Source organism: Mus caroli, unplaced genomic scaffold, assembly GCF_978045245.1.
Source record: "Mus caroli unplaced genomic scaffold, Mus_caroli_1 scaffold_2, whole genome shotgun sequence".
Classification (NCBI taxonomy): Eukaryota; Metazoa; Chordata; class Mammalia; order Rodentia; family Muridae; genus Mus; species Mus caroli.
The window spans coordinates 164,336,849-164,364,174 of record NW_028227257.1 but is presented as its reverse complement, the minus strand read 5'-3'; the positions used below and the strand labels follow the sequence as shown (position 1 = coordinate 164,364,174).

The window sequence follows — 27,326 nt, the reverse complement described above, 5'->3', positions numbered from 1 at the left end:
GTGGGGAAAAGCCTCAAAGATATGGGCACATGGGAAAAATTCCTGAGTAGAACAACAATGGCTTGTGCTGTAAGATCGAGAATTGACAAATGGGACCTCATAAAATTGCAAAGCTTCTGTAAGGCAAAAGACATTGTCAATAAGACAAAAAGGTCACGAACATATTGGGAAAGGATCTTTACGAATCCTAAATCAGATATGGAACTAATATCCAATATATATAAACCACTCATGAAGATGGATTCCAGAAAACCAAATAACCCCACTAAAAATGGGGTACAGAGCTAAACAAAGAACTCTCAACGGAGTAATATCGAATGGCTGAGAAGCACCTGAAAAAATGTTCAACATCCTTAATCAACGGAGAAATGCAAATCAATCTTTTGTTATATGGTTAAATAAAAGTAAGACCAAGAAGGTAGTTATAGCAGATACTTGATAAATTGTCAAATGGATGACAGTTTTGGCTTTGTTTTTGCAACTGTAATGTTCACTAACAGTACAACTTAGAGAGAAGACCTCTTAAAAGACATTAAGTGGCAAAAGTATGACCACTGCACAAAAGTCATCCACTTTGAGTTTGACTCCCAACTAAGTTAAATCTCAATGGGTCAGAGGAACTCTGTGAGAATGGAAAGGTCTATATTAGCATTTTCTCCAAGATCTTCTTAGTGTCTGTTATGTGAGCCAGGCAGTAGTAATGCAGAAGAAAAAGAAAACCACAGGAACACGCCCCTATTCCCCAGCAATGTGACATTGGCAGCTGCTGCACCCCCAACCACATTCTGGAGGTCTGAGCTCTGCCTCTCAACATTGATCTCAGCTTGTCTTCATATGCAGTGACAGATGGCAACCTCATGGCAAGGCTTGTTTTATGGCCTAGATTTTGCAGTCAACTAGAACAGCTGCCCTTGTGGAAAACAAGACTGTTACAATACTGTCACACTCTAAAAGGAAAGGCTGCTTTTTCCTAATTTTTATCTATTTGATACATAATTTTCTTTGGTCTGTTAGTAGCTTCATTTTATATTTTGGTTAGGTCAAAAACCATATATAGGATTATTAATCAAAAATGAATCACATGAATGATTAGAGTGAGGGCAGATTTTTCAAATCTATACTCAGGAGATGGGAAGAGGATGGTATCAGAGACAAGAAAATGATGTGAACTACATGTTTTGTGGGCCCCACGGCACTTGAAAAAAACTTAATAAATGAATAAAACCTTATTTTATTCAGTTAATTTAGCTTAGATACAAGAAAACATTTAAATTTATTCTTTTATTCCTTATTTTTAGGCAAGAAAAATTTTAAATTGTAAAGGCATATGTAAACGTATTAAGATAAAACAACATAGGTAATAATAATAGTAATAAATACATTGAGAAAGTATAAATTATGTTAAGTTAAAAACTTCCCAATAAAGATTAGCTCAAGATTATACCACCAATGAATGAATTTCCAGAATACCAAGAAAAAAGGTGTACAGGTGACACCTGATGAACTAATTTACTAAATTATTTTGTCTCATGGATTTTTTAGGCATATTTGTGTTTTGTTATTGAAAAGTTTTATCTCTTCCAATCTTTTATTAAATGGTTAAATAAAAATAAGACCAAGAAGATAATTAAATTACATACTTGATAAATTGTCAAATGGATGACAGTTTAGGCTTTGTTTTTGCAACTGTAATGTTCACTAACAGTATAACTTAGAGAGAAGTCCTCTTAAAAGACAATATCTAAACAGTCAAACATGTCTTCCTTTTATGCTCTCGCCCTCTCTCTCTCTCTCTCTCTCTCTCTCTCTCCCTCTCTCCCCCCCTCTCTCTCGCTTTCTCTCACTCTCTCTTGTCCTCACCTCATTTTATTAAGTGGATTTTTCTTCAATAAAAACATTCACCATTTGTCAAATGCATCACACTACATTGGAAGTCAATATGCAATGCATTTAAATTTAATACATGGCATCACGAAGTTGCCTAGGTGGCCTGGAACTAACTCTCTTTCTTGACTGACCTAGAACTTGCAATTATCCTTTTGTTTCTGCTCCCCTGTGCATGTGCTATTACACCCGACTCAAAAGCATCACATTATATTGGTGGTTAATGTTCTGGAAAAGGCAAAGGCTATTTCTTATTTGCAAGTATTGGTTGTTGACGTGTTTTCAAGGATGCATTCTTTCTTAGAATTTGTTTATCACAACTGAAATGCTGCAAAACAGTGAAAATATTACATTCACAAAGAACTTGGACTATTTAGCTTAGAAAAGACTGAATGAGTAAGACAATTATATTAGCTACTTCTTAAGTTGTCACATGGATGATGGTTTAGGTTTTGGGCTTCGTTTTAGCAACTGTAATGCATCAAAGAACAAATAGCAAGCAGAAGTTATCAGTAAACAGGACTCTGGGCAAATTTAGTCAGAAATGTAAAGTTGATCCTTGTGAACATCCTTGTTCAGATGGAGGGGGAAGCCAGTATGTGATAGAAGGAAGCCTTGCTTTAAACACATGATCAAATGTGATAACCTCACAGACCTACTTTTTAAAAAGTTTATTGTCTTTATGGGTGCAGCACATTTCACATAGTTCTTATTGAATACACTATGAAGGGCTGTCAGCAGTTTTAGGATGCTGGTTCTGCATGAGTCATTTTCTTTTCATAAACTGTAAGTCATGGCATTATATGTAGAAAAGGTTACAAGACAAAATCTTTCCGTGATAGAGATGGTGTCCTATAAATACCGGTATCCTGAAACAGAAGGTAGAACCCAGTGTCAGTCAAGTGAGCATGTTCAGGATGAGGCTGCCAGTGTACAAATTGACAACATCTGGTATAAGTTCCCTGGAAGACTTGGCATCTGTAAGTAATCAGTTTCTGTAAAAGTCCTGCTCAGACACAAATTAGCCTCATTGCTGATGACATTTTTCATGGCCCAAAGACCTCACAGCTCTATTTAATAAGAATCACAGTATCCAGCGTACATATAGCTGGTCACTTTCGACAATTGTTTGATTCTCTTCTATTTTGTTCGTCTAAGCTGCAGTATTCCATACCTATATTTCTGTAAGACATAGGGATCACCGGCACACAATGGTAGGCAGAATGAACTTGTTTGTCTACATTGTGCCATTGTTTTTTCTGGTTCTTTCACTCACCCATAACCAACCCTTGAGAAGAAACCAAATACATATGTTTTGGTTTCGGTTCTGTGGAATTTAGATCCCACAAAAACCAAACTTTGATTTGAACTGAGTGCACATTTTCAAAGTATGCTACTAGCCTTATTGATATTTCATTACAATAACATCCTCTACCTCCCTAATGGATACACAAGTCAACTTTAGTACATTTGTAAACAAGCTGATGGATTAATAGTTATTGCTGACATTGTTTAAAATTAGCTCTGACTAAATCTTGAGTCCTTTATTTCAAATTTTTAAAAACACATATGCCAAGAGGTGATAATTTAGTAAAAGGTTTATTCTATTATTTTGGGAAACAATGAATAGTTCAGTTTTCAGGCACACCCTGGACAAATCGCTGTGTATTCCTATACACCACTGGTGATACCGACTATGTCAGCTAGTAGAGTAAGACATTTTTCTTTTGGTATTTACTTTGGGTAATTTGTCAGAAGAACATTTGCTTTCTTGAAACAGTATGTCACAACAGTTAAGACTGGCCATAAAGCAGGATACAAATATAAAGGAAAGCAGCAACTGGCTTAAGATACCTTGTTTTGAGAAATTGTTAATATAGAAAATCAAAAAACAATAGACCCTGTATAATTCAAAAGTTTATCTACCTACATTTTCCCTCTTTTGTGCATGGTACCATATAAGACTCCAATGTTGCAGAAAGATGCTAAAACTGTAGTCTAAATAAAAAAGCAGCAAATGGGGGTGGTACCATTTAAATTTTGTTACCATTGTTGTACATTAGATGGCCTTTGCCTCCTGCCATTTCCTCTAAGGCAGGAGACATTTTTATCTACACATGCTGCATTATTTTCTACTAGCCATTAATCTGTCATCAAAACACCAAAAGCATTTTTGCATTCCAAATTTGGTAAGCCTCTGGCTTGTAACCTGTTAGATTCTTTAGGTCAGGAATGGCTGATGTATTGAGAATAACTTTCTGGTCATGATGGTCTTCAAGCATTTTATGTATCAACTATCTAATCGAAATCATAATCATAAATTTGGTTCTGCTTAAAGTTTAGAGACAGTGAGTGTGTTGAGAAAGGACCATGGCATTTTCTGGTCAGTCCATATGAGAGTAACAGAAGCAACCAATGGGCAATGAATATCTTTGTGCAGTTCATAGATATATAAATATATTATATGGATATATTATAGATACTAACATTATTTTGTGTGATTGTGTGTGTGCACAGAGCACATGTGTGTACATATTTGGAGGCTAGAAAGAAAATGGCTGTTATTACTTAGCTAATACCATCCTTGTTAGGCTCTCTCTCTCTGTCTCTCTCTCTCTCTGTATGTGTGTGTGTGTGTGTGTATGTGTTTGTACACATGCATGGACCTATATATATATATATATATATATATATGGATGTGTGTGCAATGGTGTGTATATATCCATGAGCTTGTTTGTAGAAGCTAGAGGAGGATGTTAGATACCTTTCTTATCAACTCTCTCATTCTGTCTCTTTCTGACTTGAAACTTGCCAGGTTTTCACTAAATTAGATGGCTAGTGAATTACCTTAATACACAGAGTAATCTTCCTGTCTGTGTAACTACATTGTTGGGGTTAGAGGTACCCTGTGGCCATTTTGGACTTGTACATGGTTTCTCACTTATGTTCATCATTCTTGCACAGCAAGCACTCTTACTGAGCCACCTCCACAGGCACCCATCTTCAGAGTCTACTGCCCTGGGGATTACTGATTAGATTAGGCTCCTGTGTTCCTGAGCCTCAGGGATTCTGCTGGTTCTGTCTCCCCGTGGTGGGAATGCAAGTGCAGATTTCAGAATGGATTTATGTAGGTTCTGAGAATTGAACTTAGTTTCTCATTCTTTGAAACTTCAGTTTCCCATGTGAATTTAAGCTTTTTTTTTTTTCCCAGTAAGTCACACTCTGATTGACTTTTTTCTAATTTCTTAGACTTTATATGATAACCATTACCAACTTGAGGCATACAGAGTAAATAGCTTCCTTTTCTGCTAATTAAAAAAAAAAAACTACTTTGAATTATTCTTCCTAATTAGGAGAGAATAATGGCATTTTCCTGTAGATATCATTCTTAAAAGGGTGTGGTTCCATGGAGGAACTCAAGGCTCCAATTGCATATGTAGCAGAGGATGGCCTTGTGGGATCTCAATGAGAGGAGAGGCCCTTGGTCCTGTGAAGGCTTGATGCCCCCGTGTAGGGGAATGCCAGGACAGGGAAGCAGGAGTGGGTGGCTTAGTGATAAGGGGAGAGGGATGCGATAGGGGGATGGGATGTATGTATGTATATGTGTGTGTGTGTGTGTGTGTATATATATTTATATAGTGTGAGTGTTTGTGTGCAAGCATGTGTGTGTGCATATGTACGTGTGTTTTAGTTCTTGCAAAGTACAGTAACTTTTGATCATTTTATTTAAGAGAACTTGTTGAATTATACCCATTCATCTTTCTTTTGTCTATTTTGCTACTTAGCTCCTATCTGCTTTCTATTACATTGTTACAGAGTGTGAGGAATCATGAAGTAATGTTTTTACATACTTAGCATTATTGATGGCCAAGTTCCTAAGAGATGAAAGCCATTGGCTAAACCTTAACCTCACAATTAATTGTATATATACATCTGTTTACTGATTTCAGTTCCTGTTTATCAGAGATGGGTTGTAAGTTGTTTTCTTCTTGGCCAGAAAAGATGTTATGCACTCAACCACATGGTCTTATACTGAGATCGTAACAATATATGAATTCAAAGGCCAGTAAGAAGGTGAAGAAGGTAAAGGTGCTTGTCCAAGCTGAAAGACCTGAGTTCTATCTGGGACCTACCTGATGGAAAGACCAAACCAGGGATGCAAGTCGTTTTCTGCCCTTCACAGATTTGTGTCTTGCAACACACAACTCCCCAATTAAATATAAAAGGTCTAAACATAATAAAGTTACAAAGGAAATTGAAGAGCTCAAATGAGGGTGCTGTCATCTCCTAGGCAATAGAGAGTAGATGAATAGCCTGGTGGCTAGGTGGCTAGGATAGGGAACAGAGGTCACTTATGATAATCTAGAATGTATAGGATAAAGAAAAGTGAAGAAAAGAAATGCTCTGGGATTTTTCACAGCTAAGGGTTAATTAAGGAAATCCAATGTTGTTCTGTACGCTTGCTTGTCACAACTTTTTCACTTACCCATATCCTGACATACATTATTTAGATTTTATATCGTCGTGGGTCTTATACTGAGATCATAACAAGTTGACTCAACTCACCCAAAAAGCCAGGGTCGATTTGATTACATGGATATAAGTCAGAATGTTAATTGCCAAGACAAGGAGATAAAAGACTTTATGAATGTGTAATCAGCCTAGGCATCCTGACCTGGGACCTAAGGAGCAGTTGAAGGGAGACATGCTAAGTACAAGGAGTGATGTGAAGGAGACATTGAGGGAGGATTCTTCAATGATTGCACAAAGTATTGGGAAGCAGTCCTTTCTAGCTACAAGGTTTGAATGCTGCACGTAAACATAAATTGTTATTTTCTTGATTACTAGAATCAGTCTCAACACTTATTCTCTGAAAGATGTTGGGCAGGTCACATTTCCAAGATGTGTCTAACAACAGTGACGAGAATGAAATGATTAAGAAAGAATAGACGCAGGAACAGAGTTAAGCTGTTGCAACAGAGGGAAGGCATCAGCCACCTGAATTTTTATTTAACACAATAAAGGGAAAGGCAGTAGCATTTAATTGATCAATTTAAGAATCTGAGCTAATTAATGTCCTCCAGCTAATTTTCTAACACCCTCAAAACAATACATTTTAAAACACTGTCTACATACAGTGGGTAACTAAAATTCAGAAAGAAATAAAATAAAATTGTATAAATGATATGATATATTTGTTAAAGTCTCATTACCTTTTCATGGTAAGCAAAGCATAGGCTCTTTTGGTCCACAAGTAAAAAAATTGTAATTCTAGTTAGAAACCATAATCAGCTAAATGAGTCTGAATTTTAATTTTCTTCATCATTCATAATAAAGTGTTATGTGGAAATATTTCCAGTCAAAGGAGATGTTCTATTGTCTGACATTCTTTAAGACCTGAGAATTCACATCTTCACAGAGCCCTGGTAATCAATGATCCTACACTTAGGGCCAAATTCAAGAATTATGCTATCATTTTCTTTATTGCGGTGGTAGAAAAAAAAGGCTAATTTTTCAAGCTGACATTCCCTTAATTTCTAAATGGAAATTTCTAGTTACTGTTATCACCTACAGTTAGCAAGCAAAAGAACTTGACAAAAATCTCTTTGGATTGCCCTGTGGCGTCAGAGGCAAAGGGCATACATTTGCCTTTAGGAAAAGAGCCCTTTGACTGCTACAATGGGGAAAAAAGTACAATAGTGGACTTTCCTTTTGCTGAAAAATTACCAGTCAGAGAGGAAGTGGCTCAGGAATGGTAGCCCTTCAGCCATAAAGTCGGAAAACAACCATTAATAAGCACTGTCTGGTGGGAGCCCTATCATTATGGGGCTGGAGTTCCCTGGGAGAGCACCATGTGGTCCCTATTCTCACTCAAAAGAGCCAGCAAGAGAATGAATGAAAAAGGCTAACAAGCTGGCAGAAACAGCCTATAGAAACAAAGATATCTAAAATTAGAACACACTTTTCTCCTCAAAGCAACTCCTAAGGTAATTCTAGATTCATTACAGTTACCTGTGATGAACTTGTAAAATGTAAAAGTCAGGTTAGTTTACATTTAATTGCCAAGAGTTTTAATGAGATACTTTTGGCATCTTAAGTATAGAAATGTAGAATAGATGCAGAATATAAAGGTTTGATCTTTTGCAAAGTCCAAGTTAAAGTGTCTATATTTCAGGGCTGTTCTATTAAATGGGATGCATTTCTCAATCCCGAGGACAAATAGCTAAGTGGCTGATTTTACATGTTGCTCAACAACACTCAACAAAATCAATTTAGAGCTAGCTCCTCATTGCACCACCAACTGTAAATTATTACTTCCTCGACCAGTTAGTGGGTTATGTGGCTGGGCCAGGGCTGTCAGCCAGTCTGTGGGCTCAAATGTTGGCAGAAAGCAGCATTAACTCGGAAATATGAAGTCACAGAAAGGCCATGCTTCCCAAACCCATGACCATTCCTTCCTTGACTGAGTCAAAGGAAAAACAAATAATCTTGATGCGCACTGTATCAGGAAGTAACGTCATAGAAGATCTCTATGTGGTGAGAGAAACTTTCAGGAGCAATGTAGGCCAGAAACAAAAGGGAGTGTGACTGAGGGACTTTATACAGGAACTCAGAGGAAATAAACAGTAATAAGTTCACAGAAAACATAACATAGGAATTTAAATACACACACACACATGCATACACACGCACACACACACACACACACAATTTAATCTGATATTTAGTAAATAATCAAGAAAGCTGTAGAAATGAGAGAACAATGAGTTGAACACTAATTATGGAGGTGGCAATTTGTGAATAAATTCATAGGTAAATTGTTTACCTTTTCCTTCTGTGCAAATGTGGTGAATAGACACGGTGATATTGGTTGCCTTTATGAATGCATTACTAAATATTTGTATGGCAGCTAGAAGAAATGCACACTAGACCTACCAAGGTCTCCATACTGCAGATGTTCAGAGTAACAATAGTTCTCCCACATAGAATTCATAAAATACATTGATCTTGGTAAAGAAAACAAACTGTTCTCAAACTTTGTTCACCATGGGTCTCTCCTTTTTTCATAATATTTTCACAATGTTTTCAGCATCTCTCAAAAGCTGGAGATTTAAGCCTATGTGGTACCTAGGTGTAGTGGCATCTTGGTATCTCCGGACATGAGCCAAGTACAGACTTGTCATGAACTCCGCAGATCATTCCAGAAAAGTCCAAGCTGCTGTACATAGATAGTGCTTCTTTCTTCAACAATGGATAAAACAAACAAACAAACAAACAAACAAACAAACAAACCAACAAAAACACCATCAATATCTCCCACTTAACAACTGAATTGTTTGGAGTTCATTATGATCTCAGTGCTGGGATACCCCTCTCCAAGACAATGCAGGAATTTAAGCCACACAATTTTCAGAGATGTGAGTTGGGGTGGATGTCTCATGAGGGAGAGCAATAGCAAGGTAAGATATTGGATGGAGTGAGTCTATACCTCTCTCATGTCAGGATCTATTGAGGAGCTCTATTTCTGGAGAACAGAATTTGCTGTTTGAAGACACAGACTCTTAGCAATTTGGCCTATGGACTTCCCACCTACCAGAAATGTGAGAAATAAATTTCTATTATTTAGAAGTTGCTTACTCTTAGATGTTTTGTTATAGAAGCCTTCCTTGAGATTAAAAAATGATTTATTATCCCCCCTGAATAATCTGGAGATATCATATAACCAGTTTTTAAGCAGGTCCCTCACTTTGTAGCAATGTGGACTGTGTTCACACTTGCTAGAATAAACTTACCTCTTGGTATGTTTGCCACAAAGAAGTTTGTAAACTTTGCTAAGCCACACTGATTAGAAACCTTATACTTAGCTGGGTAATTCTCCAGTTGAATCTTTGTCATAAGAAAAGCAAGCCTCTCTTTTGGAAAACATGTTTCTTTTCCTGGGAAGTATCATTGTATTCTGGATGCCATTTGAAGTAATATCAAAGGATCTTAAGTGCCATTCACATTTTCTTTGATGATTTTGATAGTGCCTCATGCGTCTTATTTCAATTTTATTTTGCTAAACTGTTGACACAAGGGACATACAAGAGAGAAGCATAAATGGCAACTTGTTGACATGGCTTCTTGTTGTTAATAGCAAAATGATTTCTTTTATCTTTTTTACACTAAAATCCATGTATCTTTGTAGTATTCTAGTTGAAAGCTTTGGCAAATTGACAAATCCTAGGAGTTTTTTCTTTTCTTTTCTTTTTTTTTTTCTTTTTTTTTTTTTTCCTGAAAGGAGGTGTTATACTCTTCAGCTCTGAATAAAAATTAATCAAATGTTAAACACAAGGCTGCTATTCAGTCACATTTGCATTGTCTAGGGTGTTTGTGTGCTGCTTCTCCACTGACAAACCATTCAGAGTGTGGTGCCTTACAGAGAAGACATCTAGTCCCCTATAATTCGGAGGCTATAAACCCAAAGACAGCATGACAGCAAATATACTCAAGTGCAAGGGTCTATTTCCTGAATGGAGCCAGTTTCTTTCTTGATGTGCTACGTTTATGTGGCTTTTCTTTGATAGGTAGATGAATAGGGGAAGAGGCAGAGATGTATAAAGGTAATTTTCTGAAAGATCTTTTTTATGGGGACACTAATCCTATTGATCAGGGCCTCAGCCTTTTGACTTCATTGTTTTACATTGAGTGGTTCCTTATATTCTCCATCTCCAAAATACAGCCCAACATTCAGTTCATAAATTTGGTTTTATAAAATTTGTCTATCATTTTGACTTGACTTGATTTTAATTCGTTCATTAAGACTGAATGCCTAAACAGCAAACACATCACACCGTCTTCAAAATGACGATGGGCATGAGATGAGTTCTGTTGCAGAAAGCATTAGAAGTCTGTAAGACCCAAATATAGCTGTCTCTTGTGAGACGATGCCGGGGCCTAGCAAACACAGGAGTGGATGTTCACAGTCAGCTATTGGATGTATCACAGGGCTCCCAATGGAGAAGCTAGAGAAAGTACCCAAGGAGCTAAAGGGATCTGCAACCCTATTGTTGGAACAACATGATGTACTAACCAGAACCCTGGAGCTCTTGTCTCTAGCTGCATATGTATGGAAAGATGGCCTAGTCGGCCATCAATGGAAAGAGAGGCCCATTGGACTTGCAAACTTTATATGCCCCAATATAGGGGAATGCCAGGGCCAAAAGAATGGGAATGGGTGGGTAGGGAAGTGGGGGGCGCTATGGGGGACTTTTGGGATAGTATTGGAAATGTAATTGAGGAAAATATGTAATAAAAATATTAAAAAAAAAATAAAATCATCAATTATGAAAAAAAAAAAAAAAAAAGAAGTCTGTAAGAATGGAAGCTTTGCTGTTTGCTTCTTAGCTGTGTTTGACGTCAGATTCCAGGCATGCTATATATTATTTCTTATTAAGTTAAATTAATCCTTGTTAAAGATAATATAATTTATATACAGTTCTACAAGTGAAGAAAGAGATGGCCAGAGAACAAGATCTAAGCACTTATACCTCCCTATGCCATTCATTTCTTTTTGTATCAATTTATGAATTTTGGGTTACAGTAGAGCCTTGAACTTCATTTAGTTATATGATTTCATGAGTGAGTTTACTCAAACCCTAAATAGTAGATAGTTCCATTCCAAAGAACAATCTTAGGTTGACACTGTCTTGTACCACTCTTCTACAACTGAACTATCTATCTCCAAATCTAGACAACATGTCTATATACTGTGGCAGGTTGAAGTGGGTTTTGTTGAACAAAAGTCACATTTGGTTGTGTTTTCACTGTATTTGTCAGTAGTGGTTAATTAAACAGGAGATTATTTGTTAATTTACAAACCATTGAGGAATGCTGTCTATCAATCTAATAGAAAATATTTAAAATAATATAATCAGTAAAAGAGATGCTTTTTTTTTTCAAAATTAGCATTGAAGGAAAAATCACACTAGCATTACAGTTGCTGTGTGTACAACTCTACACTCAGAGACTGAAAGTGATGCTTACAGTTTTAATCAGGATTGGCAATGTGATTCTGGGTTCATTCAGAAACAGAAATCATGCTCACTGGCTAAAGTTTTGATGGGCAATAACAGATTTGGCTTATTTTTCAATTATTTATTAGATTTTTACATTAAAAATGAATATCATTACTCAAAAAAGAAAGAAAACAAGATTTCCTTTATACATTTTTGAGAATGCAAGACACACAGTATTACAGATACATCAATCATGTAACCCACATTGAACACATGTGGTCATTCTTATTGCTAGGGGACACATAAGTATTATTCAGTTTCCTTTTATCAGAACTCTAGGTCTACAAAAATCAATATGTCTCTATAAATAGTACATCTGCTAAAATCTAAATATCTTAGTATAAGAAGTTCACCTTGGCATCTTTATAGATATCTCAGAAACTGTTAATTTTCCAATTTAACATAGTTAATATTAACAATATTAATGTGTTTTCAATATTAACATAGCTAGTGACTTTTTCTCAGGAATATTTTAATGTAAAAGAGTTAATGCTACATTCAATGATATAATTCTCATATCTCCTTAGGCAACCCATATTTAATAAAAAAAAAAACAAAGGAAAATTCCAGTGCTAATGAAAAAACCTGTACCATGCATTGAGTCACTTGATACAAATAAGTAGCCATAGTAAATATGATACCAATCATTCTTCAGTAAGTAATTAATCTAAGTCATTTCTAATTAACCTATGTGAGATAAGAAAAAAAGGACATACTATTTATCATATATAAAACAAACAAGGAGGAAGTAGTATTCCTCCATTGAGCATGCCCAAAGGCATAGCCATGGCTTTCTGATATTCATTATTATCTGTATTGGTTGGTTGGCTAAGTGACTACTTGAAATTTGTAGGTAAGGCTCAAGTGGATAAACTGACTTCTAGACTAGACCAGTGCTGTGACAGTTACAGGTTCTCCAGTAATTTTAGGTAATACAAGGAACCTAAAGCCTCATAGAAACTAGAATATTTATGCAGTTCTATTTCTTTCAGTCTCCCAGTGCTTTCAACATTGTCTTTGATTCTCATTATTTTCTGCAGTCTCAGGTTTAACCTGCTTCTAGTTTGGATGTTCCAAATGTTACCTGTAGACTACCTAGATTGTGAGTGGCATCTTCCAGGGGATCCACGAATGCCTAATTCTAAGTCCAGTTTGCATATGGTGAGTCAGACCTGCATTTTGACACCCACACTATTTCTTTGAAGGATGTAGGTGCCTAATTGAGAAATGAATTCTAGATTTTTCTGAGTACCTTACCTAGGTAGGCCATCATTCCAATTAATCCCCTTGTGTTTACATTGCAAAAGGAAAAATTAACTATCAGGTAATAAATTAGCTATTGTGCCATGGTCTAGCAGTTTGTCCAAACCCTTCATATTCCTATGGGTTATCAATTTTATCAGGCAAGAAAAGCAAACAATACCAGTTTGAGCCTCTCAGGTGTACCTCCTATGTTGGTTGCATTAGCATTCCAAAACGTATCTCGCTTCTAGTTATTCCTAACTTCTACCATTGTTTTTTTCATCTTCACATTGGATATTATAAGCCACAGTGGATGACAGTGGATTGGAGTGGAGGTTAAATAAATAAATATCAGCCTCACGGAAAAAGAATAATGAAACTGAATGTCCCCTTAGCTTTTCTGTGGATGCTGTAATGGATTCTGATGTCAGAATCCTTGGGCTGAGGGATCAACCTATGATTGGCTGGAGGTGGGGGCCTGGTGGGACACAGAAGTTTGTAGGTGACTCCCTTTGATTAGAGAATTGGAGCAATGAGGTTGCTCTGTATTACTGAAGGACTATTGTGGGAAATAGTAGTACATAATAAAAATAATTTTCAAAGGAGTACATGCAAGCAAGGAGTTAATGTAAGGTCCCAAAGATATATGCCAGTCTTTTCCATTTTGAAAATCAGACAAAACCAATATCCATGCACCATTATATGTCTTTTTGTACTTTATATGTTTTTTGAAATTGCCCTTTGTCTCCAGAGACGGGAAAGAGAATTCCATGCTCTATGAACATAAACATTTTTCAAAATACTGCTATTAAATCTGTCTGTCTCAGTAAACCTCTGAGTCTTGAAAAAGGTTGTATTTGGAGAATCTTTGGGAACACTGTGATTCTAACATATCTTAAAGTTTGAGATACCATTTTAACTAAGCTTTTATTGCAGATGTCTGGAAAATTAATAAATTACAATTCAGCTTGTAGATATTTGTATTCTGGTTTTATAATATTGAATTCCCCTTTCATGCTTGTAAAAGTTAATAATCGTGTATCTTTTTTTTAAATGATGGTGTTTGCTTACTCACTCAATAGAAATTTCTTTAACATCTATTACAACTGTGAAGCCTTGTTATTGAACAATAAATAGCTTCATTACACTTGGCTTTGATATACCATTAGAGAAATTATTCCATTGATAAACATAATATTAGGTCAGACTTCTGGTAAGGATGTCAAACTCAGATATGGCCTCTGTTAGTTATCATTTAAACCTCCATACCTGTTTAGTTTATCCATGTTTTCTATTGTCTCCAATGTTAATTAAGAATTAGGTTGCGCTGGGCGTGGTGGCGAACGCCTTTAATCCCAGCACTTGGGAGGCAGGGGCAGGTGGATTTATGAGTTCGAGGCCAGCCTGGTCTACAGAGTGAGTTTCAGGACAGCCAAGGCTACACAGAGAAACCCTGTCTCGTAAAAAAAAAAAAAAAAAAAAAAAAAAAAAAAAAAAAAAAAAAAAAAAACACCCAAAAAAACCCCAAAAGAATTAGGTTGCTTCCCTTTATAACAATTGTAATATTGCTCTTGGAATATAACACAGAAGAATGACTCTGGGATGGATTAGGTTGTATTTCTTCTCTTTGCAACATTTTGATATAAGTTCAGTATTTCTGCTGTCATAGTGGATAATGGTACACATGGATTGTTTTCACATGGGAATTGGTTACTTCATCAAGTTAACTTTGATGACATTGCTGACCATGTACAGAGGAGAAAATATTTTGCTTATAAAATTTCTATCAGCTGAGCCTACGGTTCTACAAACATAGACTCTCACAGACCATTCTAAAGTGATTAATGAGGCAATCTTTTTAAAGTGGGCACCATATGGACCATGCCTTTTCCTCCCTAAATCTTCTTGATGGCTTTCAAACTCCTCTGAGGGAGAACCACTCACCTCAGTGCCTGCATTCTACAACACCCTGGTGATGCAATTTCAGCCTGCTTCCCTCCCTTGTAATAGTTTATCTTGCCTCCTGCTCTCTCCCCCTTCCCTCTATCTCAGGCTGTAGGACATAGTTCCCTCTTGCCTGTGAGTGTGATGGTATCTTTGACATGGCTCACTTATGACCTTAGCCTCTCTGAGGCAGGCAAGAGAAATAACTTGATTCATAAATGTGTGAGCAAATGCTTTTACAATGAACTGAATGCAAAGCCCTGCTGTGTGTCAGTGGGATATTTGATAAGCCTTTTGTTGAAGACCTTGAAGCATCTGCTATTGGCACATGTATCCAGAACTGGTAAGGGATCTCTCTTGGGACATATATCATAAATTTATGTGCGATAGAATGAGGTTTAACATTCTCAGAGTCTACCTGAGTCCAAATGTAGAAACTGAAATTTATATATAAATAGAAGAGTAAATCAGTTTTCCACAAAAGTGTTTACACATGCACACACACACACACACATACACACACATACAAACACATACACACACACATACACACACATACACACACATACACACACTCATACACACACATACACACACATACACACATACACACACATACACACATACACACATACACACACATACACACATACACACACATACACACACACACACACACACACACACTGAGGTTAGCTCATTTACAGTCCATACAAACTAAAAGAATATTTAAAGACCCATGTGTGAGAAAAGAAGAACGTATTCCCTAAACATTCCAAATAATACTGAAAGATGCCGATGGCCTAAAATTTTATATAATTCACATGTCTAGTAGTCAGCCAAATAATCCTTAACAAAAAACCATGTCAGAGCACTTCACTCTTGAGCGGTGTGTTGTGAGTTGTGAGACATATGTAAATTGGCAGAAGTACTTAGTGCTCTGCTTTCTACTCTTTATTCACACGACATCCTCTGTAGGCAGGGTACTTGAAAGTTTGTCTCCAAGCATGCTGCCTTCCCTTGGGGGAAATGTGAAAGAAATTATGTCTCTAGAATGAAAACATTTTAATGTGGACTCACTTATTTTAGCAGACAGGCAGGGTTGGAGTGGGATTGGAATACACGATACACATTTTGATGTATTGAAAGTAGGAATTGTTTATAGCTATTTATCATGATATTTGAATTGGGAAGTGTGGCAAGAGATTGAGAAAGATTGTGTGTGTGTGTGTGTGTGTGTGTTCATATATATGAGTGTGCATAATTCTCAGGTTTCTCTGTTCAGATGGTAACTACTTTTAATCTCACATTAATTGAACTGAAATTGCAATAAAGTCATTACCTAGGAAGGAGTTACAGAGACAAAGTTTGGAGCTGAGACGAAAGGATGGACCATTTAGAGACTGCCATACCCGGGGATCCATCCCATAATCAGCCTCCAAACACTGACACCATTGCATACACTAGCAAGATTTTGCTGAAAGGACCCAGATATAGCTGTCTTTTGTGAGGCTATACTGGGGCCTAGCAAACACAGAAGTGGATGCTCACAGTCAGCTATTGGATGGATCGCAGGACCCCCAATGGAGGAGCTAGAGAAAGTACACAAGGAGCTAAAGGGATCTGCAACCCTACAGGTGGAACAACATGATGAACTAACCAGTACCCCGGAGCTCTTGTCTCTAGCTCCATATGTATCAGAAGATGGCCTAGTCGGCCATTGTTGGAAAGAGAGGCCCATTAGTCTTGCAAATTTTAGATGCTTCAGTACAGGGGAATGCCAGGGCCAAGAAGTGGGAGTGAGTAGGTAGGGGAGTGGGGTGGGGGGAAGGTATGGGGGACTTTTGAGATAGCATTGGAAATGTAAATGAGGAAAATACCTAATAAAAAAATTAAAAAAAAGTCATTACCCGGAATTCCATGTTAAATTTAAGGGCTAGTAACATTAATTTCACTTGATAAGAATATAGGAAAAGCAAAACAAAACAGAACAAAACACTCATTTATAGTATCCAAATACCTATAGCTTATTGGACTTCATAGGCTAAGTATATAGCAGATTACCCACTGTCCTCACAAGTGCTTGTCTCTAGCTTTAGTGTCTCCCCAAATTATTTTATGCATATTTGTAACCACTGTAACAACATACAAAAATCATTGTTATCTTTTTTTGTTTTCTACATTTTCTTGATTCAGTAGTTCTTCATTGCTGATGTGTAAGTCACATTGACATAGCATATTTTTACACCAACTGTTAGCAGTCTGACTTTATGCTGAAGTGATGTGCATCCATATCTGGATGTCAAATAATGTAAAATTTAAATAGCAATAACTGTCACCAGATTGGTTCTCTGAGTTCTGTGTGACTATTTCTTTCTTTTTATTTTTATGTTTCTGTAGGTAGGTAGTGGAACAGTAGGTAGTGGAACAGTAAGTTTATTTTCTATCCTATTCTTTACCCCTCCTTCTATCTTGTTCAATATTTGGAGTCATATCAAATATTTGTGCATGCTCTTCACCTGGCCAGTAATCAATGAATTTAGTGTAGTTGTCTCTGGATTTCAGTCATCTGGGTCATTTTCATAACTGTAATATTGGGGTTATCTGCCATGGAAGCTAACTATTTCTTAGAATTTGTGGGCTCAGTGGCCATATCGATAAATGGAATATACAAGCCACAAAATACCTGTTATTCATACCTTCCTGGAAAGATGAAAATAGTCCAATAATGTACATAAGAATTTGAGTCATCTCAAGGATTACCTAATAATGTCCTACTATAGTTGCACAGGCATTAATACATATGTTTTATTTCATTTGTAAGTAATAAAATTTACTCTAAAAATCAAATAGTAACCCGCTTTTGTCTACTTTTTGTAACTACTGTTTCAAGATAAATATGTAGGATTATGTCTGAAGTATCAGGAATAAAAATTAACTTCAAAAGACTTTAGAATGCACCCATTTCCTATTCCTATCAACATGGTAAACAGACAAATGTCATATACAATATCATCTTCCAAATCTTATACTCTGGCAAGGATTTTTATATTTTAGGAATAGATCACAAAAACTTAAATCTTATTTTAGTGGAGGCTTTGCTGTTTTCATTTTTTCTTTTTCTTTTTTCATAATGTGATTTTTTTTTATTATTGTGGTTTATTTACAGTGTTAGTTAAAATGCATAATCATGGATATTGGCAATCATGCAATTTAATTAGGTGTTGTCATTCTCGGTACTGGTAACAATTTCTAAACATTTTTGGCATTTTCGATAATCTTTGGAATCATATTTTAAAACTGTTGCTTGGGTAAATGTTAGTTGAAAATTAGATACAAGTTAATCAACTCAGCAGCATAAACTATAATATTAAGACTCTAATAAACCTGGGATTCCAAAACCGCCTTATCTAGATTTATACACATTGATGCAGGCTCTCTGCTCTTCAAAATATCCTTAATTTCGGGTTTGCCATTTTCCCCATCATAGGAAATAGACAAATTGAAAGGGTTTTTTTTGTTGTTGTTGTTTTTAAATTAAAATCATAAATTTACATAAACTGTCATATTAAAATATTTCATCTATATATTATATTGAGTTAATAATAAATGTCATTAGGTAAACGATAGCTATGATTGAAGTTGTCTTACAAACTATGAAATGAATTCAGTTTTTGTAAGTAAAATATTTAAAATTTAAATGTAAAAAGCAATGAACCCCTTTGGCTTAAAGAATTGTATGCTGTTTACTGTAACTAACAAATCATTCCGGGTCCGTCATTTCACAGTTTTATTTGCCATTCAGAAGTACCTGCCTTCCCTTTGATTTTTTTTTTTTCATAAGGCTTCTTTGTAACGTTATTTGGAAAAAATGAAAGCTAAGTGGTTTTGTCCATTGCTTTATGGTTCTAAGGCTGTGTGAAGATTTATTTCATTAAGTATATGAATCAAATGTGAGAAGTAGGATAACTTGGGGAAAATTGCTTTCTCTTCGTGCACTAATCTCTTTGAACCTTTCAAAGGGCTTTAAAATTATACTACTATAATTCTGATCATTTAGTTAATGGAACTTATCTATAAAAAAAGAGGTAAGAAAAGTATAGGAAATTGCACAAAATTTGCAGGGCAGATTCTAATTTTCTTGAGAATGATCTAACTTATCCAAGTGGTCAAGGCTAAGAATTTTAAGCAAAGAAATAAGATTGACTGAATAACAGGGGGATAAAGGGGGTACTAGTGTGGAGTCACCTCAACTGTGTCAGGATCTGACAAGGAAACTGGTTGGAAACATGGCCTTAGTTTTGATAGCCTTTTTTTTGAACTTATGAAATGCTAAAGATTGTAATGTGTTTTGTTTTGTTCTCTTTTCCAAAGTATCGTCTGCATGCTTAAACCATTAAAGGAAAAAATCCCAAATTAACTGTGTTGCATTTCAAATTGCATCCTAGTCTGAGTCGTGTTATAAACCCTCACACCATCCATTTCCATCCTGACGGAAATGAAAATCATGTCTTTGTTCAGGATATCCATGCAGTATACATTACCTGCCCATTAGTTACTGGGTAGCCTTTGCATCTTGGTTATTAGCGTATTACCATAAGCCTGTATTGTATTTCATGATGGAACCAGACCTCAAGATAAAGGAACCTGACAGCTCTGAAAGTAATCAGGTAAAAAGACTTAATAAGGAAAACAGTACTTGCTAAGATTGGTGTTAAGAACTTTAAATATTGTGGTCACAGTGCCTGAGAAACACTTAGTTGAAGATAGAAAAGGCATTTGATCATAAAGCTCTTTAGTGCCGATGAACTTAGGCATTGTGTATTCTCCAATGCTCCATCACTTAGCTCTTGAATAAAATAAAATATCGCTTTCTTTTTGGAAAGTGGTCAGTAACATTACCCAACTTTGGCTACAGAATCTCAGGAAAAGTAGCATCAGTTTTGACTCTAAGAACATGTGTTGTGTTCTGTCACCTAACACTATCATTAAATGGCCACCCAAGTTCATAGACCTTCCTAAACCTTGAGTTACTGTATTTTAAAAATCAATGATAGAGATAAACTTTGTGATTAAGAAATTAAATTTTATTCGTCAATGTGCAAATCCACCAATATCTCTTGAGGATATTTAACCTGTGGAAATTTAGTAGTATAGTGTTATGGCTTATCTGATTTAATCAGATGCAGTTTACAGATAGAAGGCCATGTGTTGAATAGGATCTGTAGTCATTGGCTGAGTAAGCCTGAGTTCACCAGTGAGCCATTATGGATTTTCACTCTACACACTGAGTATGATGTGATAACAACATGAGATGAGATTAGTTGATCTGGCAGCCTGATTTTACCAGATGTCCCTCTGTGATTTGGGCCCAGGGCATTTAGACATCATTTCTGACCCTGGGTACTATTATATCAATAGATTCCATCTGGTCTGTTCTGGTTCAGAAGTTTACTTTTTCCCAGGAGGGGTTATTGTCCATGACTGATTTTTGTTCACAGAATCTTTTGTTTCCCTGGCTGGCAGTCATTCCTTTCATGCTTTGGGATTTAGTTCCAGTGCCTGGACTTCATTTTAGAATCAGTCATTCATAGCACAGGAAACACAAGGGTTTAAGATGCCTAATGATGAACAGAAACATAAAGGTATTGTAACACATGGTTTTAGTTTTTACTGTACTTTGAAGCCACTAAGTATTATATACATACATGCATACATACATACAAACATTCATTCATACATACATACATACATGCATACATAATTTTCACAAATAATATAGAAAATCCAAAATTAGTATGGACTAATATATGGCCTCAAATGTAATAAAATATATTAATTAAGATATCTGGAAACTAGTAGTATAGTAGGTTTTTGTAGCTAGAGGAACCAAAAAGACTGTAAGAACACATCCTATCATTCTGGTTGAGGTCATGATGATGGAACTTACAGGCCAACAATGGCCCTGCTGTTCTGGGCCTCATGATGCAATGTGATCTGAAGAAACACCATAATATTGTGGCAACATTGCATCTTTTATTTAATTAGCTATTATTTACCTGATTATTCATTATCTGTAGATTGTAATCTACATGTAATTTCCATGTGGAAATGAGCCTAGTTCCTTAGTCCCACTAGTGCATCTGAAAGAACAGCAAATGTCCTGAGTTATTAAATAGGTGTACTTTGATGATATGGTGAGAAACTCCCTTCATAGTAAATTCAATGCTGAAATTTATTAACACAAATGACGGGGCTGCATTATTAGCTAGTTAATAAGAAATATCCACTAAGAAGATTGTTTTTCAATATCTTGCCAAAAATTAAAGCAACAATTTGCATACTATTGATATGATGGCTCATCTTCCCATATCTGGATGGGTGTAAGGCTCTCTTCCCTGTCTGCATCCACAGGAATGATTGTTTGTCTTGTTTCTCTGTTTTCAATAGTATGTGTTTTCTATGTATTTCATTTTAGATTATTTTATGGTGTTCTATCACTAAGCTGTGATACAAATTGATAATTTGATCCGTTGAAAGATCACTCAAAGGCAAGTTAGATAGCAACTAAGAAAGAGTCTCTAGACTCATCTCTGATGGTTTTCCTGGCACCTCACATACCTATACATGCATGTCAAAGTGTTCATGTGTAACATGGAATAACAACAGTACATTATTAACTCATATTATAATACTAACTGTATGTTAGTACAAGCAGTGTACAAAACATCTTAGTTCATAATCTTAAGTGTGGATTTATTCAACTTATCTTTTATACTTCAAAGAATAAAATTATGAGAGTCTCTTTTTGCGACAAGGTATTGTACACAAGGCTAGTTTGAAATGTATAATGTAGACCTGGTCACCTACCAACTTGCAATAATCTTGCCTTATCTTTGTAAGTGATTAAATATCCAAAGTGTTCAATATAAATACTCAGTTTATGATTTGGATCAAGTCCTTAATAATTACATTTTTCCAATCCAATTAATTTTTTATAGTAGTCTTAAGTTGCCAAATGTTCTCCATTCAAAAAAAATCTGTAATTGGAATGCAATGAGATGAGTTAAAGGTAGAGGCAGAATGTGCTCCTGGACATAGGCTTTTAGGGTCCTTATTCACTCCCAACATTTTGTTCCTTCAGATTGAACTATTTGTTAATCATAAACCTATATTATATACCAGTGTCCATGCTTGCACTTACAGTACACCCACAAAACATGCACATGTACATCCATACACCTGCACGTGCACACACAAACACACACACACATTAACACACACTGTATAAAAAAAGAGTCACTATTCTGAAGTATTCTATATCATTTGTCCCTAAGGCAACCCTAGTTTTGCAGATTGACTGCATGGATCCATAAGATTCAGTGCTAATTCATATTCACTTAATTTCTTATTAAAATCAAAAGATGCAATGTGAAGTTGGCAAAAGGAAAAGGATATAAAAAAGTATCATGGAAAACTGGGGTTAACAATTTGTACTTCATTTGTCTATCAACACATTATGAAAACTCATAGATGTTGTCAATCAAAAGGGAACATTAGAAATTCCCCTGCCCACCTGAATGACTGAAACACTGAGAAAGATATATTAAGGAAGATGCATTTATTTTGGCTCATGGTTTCAAAAGTTATAGTCTATGTTTGTATGGCTCCATTGTTTCTGGAGCTGTGGGTATTCAGAACATTACAATAGAGTATAATAGATCAAAGCTGCTCACCTCCTGTTGTCTAGAAGCAAAGGGAGTAGAATGGAGGAGGAAACTGTGAGAGAGACAAGGAAGAAGCAAGGAAGGAAGGTAAGATAGAGGAAAGGAGGGAGGGAAGGAATGTAAGAGCAACACAAGGTAGACTGACAAGCATATAGAGACAAATTATCTCCTTCAGACTATGCTTCTAGTAACTTATTTCATCAAATTAAATTCTAGCCCCTACCATTTCTACCCCCTGTTAATACTCCATCCAACTATGACTCCATTGATAGTCTAAAACATAGATGAGGTCAATTTCCTGGTCCAGTCACTCCTCAACCTTGCTATCATTAGGAACTAAGATTTTAATATAGAATCCTCTGGAAAGCCTTCATAGTCAACAACAATTCCTAAAAGTTTGTTGTTGTTGTTGGTGGTGGTGGTGGTAGTGGGGCGTGATGTTACTCCTATAGCTTCTATTTTTCTAGTATATGTCCAAATCCAATATGCTCAACAGGAGGGCATGTGTTCACCATAAATAATTTACCTGAGTAAGTTGGACACATTGACACACCCTGTCAGTGACTGAATCGGAATGGTTTCCCCACGTGAAGTTCCCAGAGGACAGCCAAATGCTAGCATGTTCAAGATCTTTCCTAAGAAAGCAAGTGTCGTGCTTGCTGTGTTCTGAAGGGGAGGTATGCATAATAAGTGTATTTAAAGGAGTCACCTTTGAAGAGTGACTATGTTACAGAAGAAAACTCGATTCATTTATAAGAACCACTTATGAGCTGGAATTGGAGGGAGACATATAAGATTTCCTGAAGATTTGGGGTTGGGTTTGAAATTATAGAAGATATGTATTGTTGGTAAAGTGTTTTTTTGAGAGATTCTCTGTGATGAGAACAGATGATGCTCCTTGCTATAGTTGGAAGAACACCTGGGACAAGAGCCCGGACTATGTTACACTTGGGTGGATTGTAAGAAGCACATCCAGAGGCAGAAAGTCTCTCCTGAGGACTTAATAAAATATGACTGCTAGATCTCATTCAAAATCCTTAATCCACCTCAATAAAACATGCTCAGAACTTTATCTTCTGTAGCTACCTTGCTGAATAATGCCATCAGTCAAAACCTCCAAATCAACTACATTAGTGAGTTCATTATTGACACAACCAAGGGTATAATTTATTTAATAGAATTTTTCTATTTTGTTCTGAAATAAATTGAGATTCATTGTCACATGGAAGTCTGCCTTAGCCAAATATTTATATCCTTTCTCAAGTGGTTCCTGCTAGTAAATATGCTTTCTGCATAACTTCAGAACGTTCCTTCAGAGAATTTACAGTGATGGCCTGCTTCATTTATCAAGTGCAGAATGGAGCTGCAGAGATACTCAGTCAGTAAATTACAGACTACTTAATGTGACACCTGAGTTCAGTCCCCAGGACCGACATTAAAAGGTTCATGTAGTGACTCATGACTGTAATCGTAGTATGATAGAGGTATGGCTGGGAGGATCTCTAGGGCATACTGGACAATCAGTCTAGCTAGATCAGTGAGCTCAGAATGAGTGAGAATCTGCCCCCGAAATGAGTTAAAGAGCAATTGGGGAAAATTCTTAATGTTAGCCTCTGGCCTGTATTCTTATATCCATATACAACTACATAAAATTTCCCATATTCATGCTTCTACACACAAGCATATACATACCTTACTACATATAAAATATAGAACATAGAATATGTTAATAAATATATTTGCAGTGAATTCTAACTTTGTAAAATTCATGTCTAAGCACACAATTACTTTCTGGTTGTTTAGCAAATGTATATTATGTGTATCATTTATGTACAGTAGTCAAGAGAAGGAATTTAAATGTTTCTAATATAAATCTGGGTTACTTGCAAAATATTGAAATAACATCATTGGGATGTGACATAAAATACATTTATCTATTCCCATATCACTTTCTTCACCTTTACTTTATTTACTTTCTGGTATAGGATAGTTTTGTTAGATAATTGTCTTGTTGAAAAAAAAAAGTATCCAACAGATACAACTTAAGGAAGGAAGAATTTATTCTTCTTTATGTTTCCCGGGATACAATCTATCATGGTGGGGGACTGAAAATGACTTGGCAGGTCACATCATGCCCTCTGTGAAGAAGCAACGGGGCCCATGTTTCTTTCCTTTACCCTACTCCACCACCCCATTTTTCAGGTTGGAGGTTTTACAAGAGAGGGTTTCTCTGTGTAGCCCTGGCTGTCTTAGAGCTCACTCTATAGACCAGGCTGGTCTCAAACTCAGAAATCTGTCTGTCTCTGTCTCTCAAGTGCTGGGATAAAAGGCATGCACTACCACTGCTTTTCCATTTATAACTAGGCTGAGACTTCAGACTGTGTGGTCGTCCCACTCACATGGATGAAGTCATCCAATCTAGTCAATTAAATTTAGATAATCTCTTATGAGCATAACAAGAGAGTTCTTTCCAAAGTGATTCCTAGTGACAGCATACTGGCTGTAATGGTGATCCATCACAAAGGCATAAAAGGGACTTTAGACATTCCATATAACAGTGTGAGGATAATTGGAGATATTTTATGGCCCTTTCAGGTTAACTCAACATTGGGAAAACTTCATGATGATGTCTTTTGGAAGTACAATAAAATACCTTCTCTAATAACACTATATGTGCTACTTGAATCTATAAATGACCTCAAAATATATTAATATCCATGTGCTTATTGTACATAGCAGTCCAGGTATGTGTGTTTCTAAAACATTTTTACATTATAATCAAATGGAAGTTATTAAATAGAACTAATGTTTTTGTTAGCTGCGTAATTACAGTAGCAAGTCATGGCAGAGAAAATTCTTTTGTAAGGTTTTTCACGGATGGTTTAATTAGGACATAGAAGACAGATCACAGAGAATCTGTTGAGTGGGCCCACCTATTGGGTGTGTTTTCACTGCAGCTGGGAATGGAAACATCTTGTCTCATAGATTCCTCTGTCTTATCACTGAATGAGTTATTTGGTTGTCAATTTAAAGAATGATTTAAGGTGTGTGTTTTGAAAGCCCGTGAAATGAGGCTAAGTCAATCATAGTATAGAGAAACCAACCCTGCCTTTTCCAGTTTTCCTTCCTGGATCTCTGTAAAGCATTCATTTTAAGATATTGCATATTCTCTAAAGTCCATTCAAAAATAAGATCAGCATCTAAGCCCCTTTGATACTAGGATCTTGAACCATCTAGTAACCGAATTATGAACCTAGAAGTGATACATATATATGTAAGATTGACAATTCTTGTTTATTTATAATGTTATCAGAGAAAATATAATTCACTATTAAGTAGTAACCCAACCAGTTTTTACAAGTCCAGACACTAAACTCATAAATCATCTCCTTAGGAAACTTCTAGGACTTCCTGAGAGCTTGTTTAGTTTTGGTAAATCCAATAAGAGTGAGCAAAGAATCGTCTTTCCCAGTTTACAGGCATGTATTCCAATAAGACCAAGCCTTCACCAGCACAGTGCTGGGTGTTTGTAGATTGGTCACTGTGTTGTAGTATGGGATCTCCACATGCTGTTGCAATTAGTGACATATTACATTGAACCCCACTTACATTCACAATAACTACATGTCAATAAAAAATAAGCTATTTCAAGTACAAATAGCAATTAAAAATAATCAGAAAATATTACTAAACAATGAGAAAAAGATGAAGTCAAGACTGTCAGAAGCCCTGACTGCAGAAGTCATGTGGTCATATAAGCACATTTCAGCTAAGAACCTGTCTTCTCTTTCTGCTGCCATTGCCAAATCATGCATGGGAGGGATTTTGAGTGCTAAAACATACTTAGAGTATTAATCAGGTCTCTCACCTTAAATGAGAAATGTGAACATTATCGTCTTTAGGTTCTGAAACTCCTTTATTTATTCTCTAGATTAAAATGAATGAAAGGAAATAATGAAGGGGATTTAAGAAATATAATCAATACAAGAATCTCTTCTGCTGATATTGATTCTGTCTGCTAAGATTTCAGGTGTCCAAAAGAAGCTAGTGGCCTGATGAGGGCTGTGGGAAAGTTGTGCTATGCTGTGCTATACATATCAGAAGAGAAATGGTAAACTTAATATCAGAGAAGTAAACTTAGCCCATTTAATTAAGATGCTGAGCTCAGTAACATGCAACTGAATTCCCAGGCACTAGGGAAGCTGAGGCAAGAGGACAGCAGAACTCCAGACCAGACTGTAGTACCTGGCAAAACTTTATCACATAACATAAAACTAAAAACGACCAAAAGGAAAGGAGAGGGAAGGAGAAGGAAGGAGATGAAGGGCAGGAGAATAGCAAGAGAAAGAGATGAGGGAAGGGTGGGGAAGACCTGGCACAGCTTGGCATAACTCACTGAGACATACCACCCTACATGTGAAGCCGATGGACGTCTCTGAGGTTGACCTAAGCTTTGCTCCAGAAGGTCTTA

At 36.2% G+C, this 27,326-nt stretch overlaps 1 protein-coding gene across 4 annotated transcripts in view; it reads left to right on the top strand.

The window, feature by feature from the left end:
- Nucleotides 1-27,326, top strand: part of Plxdc2 (plexin domain containing 2) — a 395,182-nt gene that overhangs the window by 118,153 nt on the left and 249,703 nt on the right. The window contains exon 3 of one of the 4 annotated variants that reach the window (XM_085835170.1): nt 6,146-6,158. The exons of the other annotated variants lie outside the window; for them this stretch is intronic. Coding sequence (XP_085691296.1) covers nt 6,146-6,158 — 13 coding nt within the window. The remainder of the gene's footprint in view (nt 1-6,145; nt 6,159-27,326) is intronic. 4 annotated transcript variants of the gene reach the window in all.